This window comes from Brassica oleracea, chromosome C3 (assembly GCF_000695525.1).
Source record: "Brassica oleracea var. oleracea cultivar TO1000 chromosome C3, BOL, whole genome shotgun sequence".
NCBI lineage: Eukaryota > Viridiplantae > Streptophyta > Magnoliopsida > Brassicales > Brassicaceae > Brassica > Brassica oleracea.
Genome location: NC_027750.1, coordinates 54,777,171 through 54,783,696, shown reverse-complemented (window position 1 = coordinate 54,783,696; position 6,526 = coordinate 54,777,171). Strand labels below are relative to the sequence as shown.

At 34.4% G+C, this 6,526-nt stretch overlaps 1 protein-coding gene across 1 annotated transcript; it reads right to left on the bottom strand.

Annotated features, from left to right (window-relative positions):
• Positions 1–3,375: 3,375 nt before the first annotated feature.
• LOC106330959 lies at positions 3,376–4,278 on the bottom strand. The gene has a single exon (XM_013769344.1). The coding sequence runs from the start codon at positions 4,276–4,278 to the stop codon at positions 3,376–3,378; it is 903 nt and encodes a 300-aa protein (XP_013624798.1).
• Between the last annotated feature and the right edge of the window lie 2,248 nt (positions 4,279–6,526).

Sequence of the window (6,526 nt, the reverse complement as noted above, 5' to 3'; positions counted from 1 at the left end):
AGCAATCATTAAAGATAGATCATTAAACTTTCCTACCTCCCCTAACATCAAATCCCTTTGGTAGGGTAAGCTAAGAGCTTGATGAGTTGGCTCAGACATTTCATCGAACACCTTCCGGGCAATGAAATGTCTAGAGTTCTAAACCAGAATGGCCAACTCAAGGTTAGCATTAAGTTCCCTCAATCAAGCAAGGAAACACATTAATCCACTCTAAACATTTTAGATCATCAGTTAATCATCCTAAATCATCATAACCCATGAATCCAAAGATGACTACTCACTTATAATCATGGTAGACACTAGATCATTAGTTGATCCAAATCTAAACATGATTAATGGTCAAAGTAATCAACCAAACACAAGAGAAATTGATCAAGATTAGATCTTTCACCTAAAGGTGGCTTTTTGATTAGATAGAAAACAAGAGAAGTCCTAAGATTAGGTCTTAAAAGTATTAATAGAGGTTTAAAACTTGAACCGGGTCAACCCGACAAACTCGGGTTTGACCCGAAAAACAAATGGATAGGACAAACTCGGCATCGGCCGCGGACAGGACGAGCCCGTGTTGTATGGCCGCGGTCTGTCGCTTCAGTTCATGATGTCTCGGGCTGAAATCAGCGGATTGGCTCGACCCACGCCCGTCGTCCGCGTCTCTTGTCATGGCCATCACCGCGGACAGCTCCCAGCCGCGTTGCACGGCCGCGGTTCACGCCTCAGAAGATGATGTCTCTGGTCGAATTCCGCGGACAGGACGAGCCCGTGTTGTATGGCCGCGCTCTTCAGCATGGATCGTGCCGCGGACACCATCAGGCCGCGGAGCATGGCCGCGTTTTGTCCGTTTCAAATGGTCTTCTCGGATTGGAATCTGCGGACCGCCTTTGTCCGCAATGCACACCCGCGGTCTACCAGCTCCACTCCTCCTCATCTACTCAACTCCATCAAGCCCACTTATCTTGCTCAAACTTTCATAACTTCAACTTGAGCTTCACCAAACCTGAAATACCACATATGCATATGCTATGCACCTAATTGGACTCTAAATGCATTCTAAGTGATTCAAATGAGTATGAAAATGGCAAGTAAATCATGTAAAATCTCAAGACATCAAATAACTCCAACATACAAACATTACTAGAAAAAGAAGCAAAATCTAGCGATCTCGTGGAGGATTTTACCAACAAATTAAAGGCACGTTCTCTATACATAGCTACCAGAGGTCTATCTTTAGGTATTGTGACTTCCGCTTCAGTCATATCCACCTCTTCTCTAATCCTCAACGTTGAATCAAAGATCAGAGACTCAAGCTCACAAGCAGTTGAGCCGGTACGAATCCAGGACACGCCCTTCCTCCTGACCAAACGTTAGCTTATGAGCCTTTGTTAGAGTATACTTGCTTTTGGTTACATGCATGTATCTCTTACAAACTGTAGTCTGTAGAGTGTGTGGGAAATGTCACATGCTGTCCAGATCTAATATAACTCTGTCTTTTTCTACAGTTCTTTTTTTCTTATTTGTCTTCTTGTCACGTAGTCATTATCTAAGTACCCCATATATAGTAAAGGTTCGTGAATTACATGGAGAGGAAAACAAAAGAAGATCTTTCAAAATTTGGGAAAAACCTTGCTGAGAAACTGGATTTTAAAAGATACCAGATTTTGATTTGCGCTTCGAAAGCACGGGGTTTACTTTGGATTGTAAACAAAGTTTGTGAATTAATATTTGGAATTGATGTACATTATTATGTTACAAAGTCATTATATTGAAGAATGGTATTTGCTTAAAATTATATAATTTATGAATTAGTTTATATTAATTTTTTTAGGTACACTCTTATATAAAGGCATGAACATGTTACCAGATCTGAAAAACCAAACCAAAATCGATCCAAAAATATAGTTGTGGTTTGGGTCCATGTCTAAGGCAAAGTACATATTTGATTTTTTTCTTCGATCCATGGTTTTTGTTCGATTCCGGATCCTACCCGAGACCCAATCAGGTATTCAAAGTACCTAAAATGTGTATTATGTATATTTGGGTATTTCAGATATGTATTCGGTATTTCAAATGTGTTTTCAGTATTATGAATAATTTTTTAAGTTTCAGATCCAGGTTTCCGATTATAATTTCGAGTTTACGGGTAAAATTTCAAAAAACATTTAAATTTTTTTTGGATATTAGAAAATGGTTTTAAGTATTTTCGGTTCTTCAGGTCAGATTTATGGTAAAATTTTGCATTTTTTTTTGAATTTAAATATTTTAGAGTATTTGTTTTTGTTTTCGGTTATTTTTTGTGTTTCAGTATTTTTGAGTTTTTGGGTACTTCGAGTTTTTCCGAGTCATAAAAATCTCAAACAAATTTAAAATGAGTAATATGTAACCGCATGAGATAAAAAAAGTTATAATATACTAATGTATTGTATACTAAAATATAATATATTATTTTATTATACATTTGGGAGTCCAGAAAAATTACTGGATTTGGACTGATTCATTTGAAAACCACGAAATGTAACCAATATATTTGAAAGAATAGAAAATTACAATAATTACATGAATGCAAACGCTACATACATATATCGACATATATACAAAATTTCTTTGCAAATCGTATTTGGTACGTTTCTAAAGGGACATATTTTTTCGGTAGACCAGATATGTCACAAACTTTCTAAAAGATAAACAAATATCTAACAGTTTTCTAAATATAAGAGAAAGATCTTGATAAGATTCATGCCTTACCAATACTTTTGTATATTATACTTTTTAATAAATTGGTCTAATAGATTTTTATACACTTAGTGAAAGGGTGCAACAACCTTGTATAAGTAGATTATTTTTCCAGAATGTTTCTCTTTTAATAGTATAGATTTGTAAGCCTTTTGGGTTGGTTTGTAAGTGGTCATTAAACATAATCTAGTGTAAATGTTTTCGAAGAATCCCTTGCATCACACATTTCTAGCTATAGTTGTTGCTTTTTCAATATATTCGTTAAAATTCATACGGTAAAGCAAACTTGACCAACAAAATTAGTTAAGAGTTACATGAATTATTAAAGTCGAATATAATAAAATAGTTTTGAAGATCCTCGATCAAATCAAGAAGAATAAAATGTTCGTAGACTTTTGCGATATTAATATGACTAAATAAGAAAATCTTCGACTATATTAGAACTCACGAACAATAATTTAAAAGCTGATTATTTTTTTTTGGTAAAATGTTAAGATTTATACCATTTTAGAATTTTTAACAATGTTGCAAGCAACTTATTACACACGAAAGAAAGAACAACTCAACTCAAAAGATTAACAACACAAGAACAAAATAACACCACAGTCACTAGCCAACTCAAGGAGGCCGGTAGATGGAGAGAAAGAATTAGAGGGGTGATTGAGCAGGTGGAGGAGTAGCCTTGATAGAGATAAGGCGATCCCGAAGAAGCCGGTCCGGGGCGTGATGGATGATGCGTGGTGGAGTAGAGACCGCTGTGAAGATACGAGCATTCCTCTCTTTCCATAACAGGTAGATAGAGGCCTGAAATATGAGCTTGATTAAGCGGATGGCATTGGCATTAGACTGCCGAGACAGTTGGAGAATCCATGATGCTGCTGAATGCAAATCATTAGGTGGGTTGGTCCAGATTTGAGACGCAAAAGCTTGCCATAGAGTAGAAGAGTATTCACACTCAAAGAAGAGATGGTGATGTGTTTCACTGCTGGTAGAACAGAGTTCACAAACTGAAGGTACGTCCATACCCCAACGACGTAGCCTATCTCTTGTTGGCATCTTCCTTAATAGAGCTAACCAAGCCATAAATGAGTTCCTAGGGATATATTCTTTGAACCAAACCACCTTATGCCAATAGACAGTAGGAGAGGGTACACGGAGGTACTCCCACGTGACCTTAGAAGAGAAAACCGGTCCAAAAGTCCCATCTGATTTACGCCAAAGAAATTGATTTGGGCCATGAGAAGCATTTGGCGGTTGTATGGTAGTTATCTCAGCCTGAATCATTTGGATTTGATCCGAACGAGTAGGAGGCAAAAACCAGGACTCTTGACGTGTGGCATCAATTACTTTAGCTCCCTTTCTAACTCTCATTGCTCTCGGGCCTCCTTGTCCTTCAAATTCAAGTAACGGTCCAATACTGGTCCAATTATTGAACCAAAAAGCAGCATTCTCTCCATTTCCAATATGGCAGTACATATACTCTTTTAAAACTGGTCTTAATTGGAGCATACTTCGAATTGTTGCAGACTGATGGCCTGATTCCTGAGTCATCCAGTATCCCAAAAGCTGATTTTTAACAGGTCTGAATAATGATTGATTTCTAATAGTTTGCCGAGTCTTTTTTTAATAGTCAATGTATGTTAAAATTCAAACGGAGAGGCCATCAATTCTCGGTTCAACCGATTCAATCTAAATTTTAAATCACTGTTTATGGAAACTGCAAAAATAAATGTAAATAACCAAATTATTTTTAAAACAATTCTACATATATTAGAATATTCTAACATCAAGATCACAGTTGGTAATCGAGGTTTATATTATATGATTAAAACCAGTATTTTTCAAATAAAAATATCCTTCTCCAGCCGAATAATAATGAGATCATGACGACTTTTTGTTTGATTCAGTATTAGTATATTGCTCGGAGTTATGGCTTTGTCGAAAAAAAAATATATCGTTCGGAGTTATGGAGCACAGTCGCTCGTATCATCTCATTGAGTATTTTCCAAACATTTTTAACACAGCCATATTTTAAAGAGTTAACTTGGAAATCAATAAAAAATTCTTTTTTTTGACATCAAAAAACTATTCTATTAATAAACAATTCTTTATATATTAACTGAGAAACATAATAATATATATTAACTGAATGAATATTCTTGTAATTTATAATTTTTCATGATTTTTTTTTCCAAGTTGCAACTTTGTGGTTATTGCATAGCTGGACACATATTACCAGTATTTTGAAACCCGACCCGGACACCGAATCAGATAACTTATCGGATCACCGGGTTATTGGATCGACCGCGGACGAACCACAGATTAATAAATTAATTGATTTGGTTATATAATAATGTATTATCTATTGAAAAATATAAGAAATGTCTTATGTTATAAAAAACATTTGAAAAATACTTAAATTTAATTTCTTTATTTTTATTTCATTTCACAAACAAAATATATTTTTAAAAAAGACTATTTAACAATTTTGTAGTAAGTTACGAGTTATGACATCGAATAAAAATATACCAAGACTTTAAATCTATTAGTATCCAAATGTCTAATGTGAATAGTTAAATTAAACTTTAAATCCAAAATAAGCCAAAAGTAAAACATAAAATTGTAATAAATTATCGATAACAAAAATAAATAATGCTAAATCACATCAACTAGTTTTGTTAATAGATTCACAATCCACATGATTATATGACCTTTTTATTTTTGAAAAAACTAAAAATTTAACTTCTTAATTAGAATTCAAAACAGATTTTAACAATGTAACTAAAAAATTCAAAAAAATAAATTAAAAGCTACGTAATTGTTCAACCATTGGTTCATCGGTAGCCGGCTTCCGGAGATTTTAACATTCTTTTGTGGATTTTATCAAATTTTTAAATTAAAGTTTTTTTCCAAAAATCCAAACCGGATTACATACTGGCTTTAGCAGTTCGACCGCACTGGGGTCGGGTTTCAAAACGCTGCATATTACACTTGTAACTTCTAGCGGGCGATAAATCCTATTAAGTTTGATAGTGTGACGGATAATTAAAGATCTCGTAGGTCTTGATACGAGATCGTATCTTGCTTATTTTCTATATAATAATATTATGCGTTAATCGCACTGAAGTTAAAATAAGTAGCACGAGTTTCATTGATCAAACGCAACCACGAGTTTCATGAGCTAGGATTGATATAAACTTCTCCACACACATAAATTCGTAGCCAGATTCAACCTCCAAAATTCAAAACAGTTATTCTTTTTAACCAATTTGTTGAAGTGTCTTTATGATTGATTGATTAGTAAGCGATCGTAAGCGATCATCAGAATTTCTAAGAAAAAGATAAGTCAAGTGAGTTATTATGAGTTATATTCTTGATATGGTCATGTTCGTTTGCATTTTGCTGCATTCTGTAACTACGATTTACAATCAAAAGTTATACTGTACTTTTTATACATCAAATGATTCTTATCGCGCAGCAATTGCAGACAATTTTAATTTTTAACAGTTAAAAATTTGAGTGATATGAAATTGTGATTTAAAGTTGTCAAGTGGCAGAAAGTGAACAATAAACAGTGACATGCGATTTGTCACATGTCACCGTAACATGCAAACGAATATGATGTACGAAAAAGAAAAACCAAGGTTTTTGACTTAAAGAAGTAAAATGCAGAGATAAGTGAAAGGGATGGACAAGTGTTAGAAAGTAGTAGCTGAAACTGACAAAAACCCTGAAACCTGTTACTCTGGACTTTTGAAGAGACGGATCTGATCAAACTAAGTCAAACAAAAAAAATAAG

Excerpts from the sequence above, each read along its gene's own strand:
- LOC106330959 (XM_013769344.1), bottom strand. The coding sequence starts at position 4,278 with ATGACTCAGGAATCAGGCCATCAGTCTGCAACAATTCGAAGTATGCTC.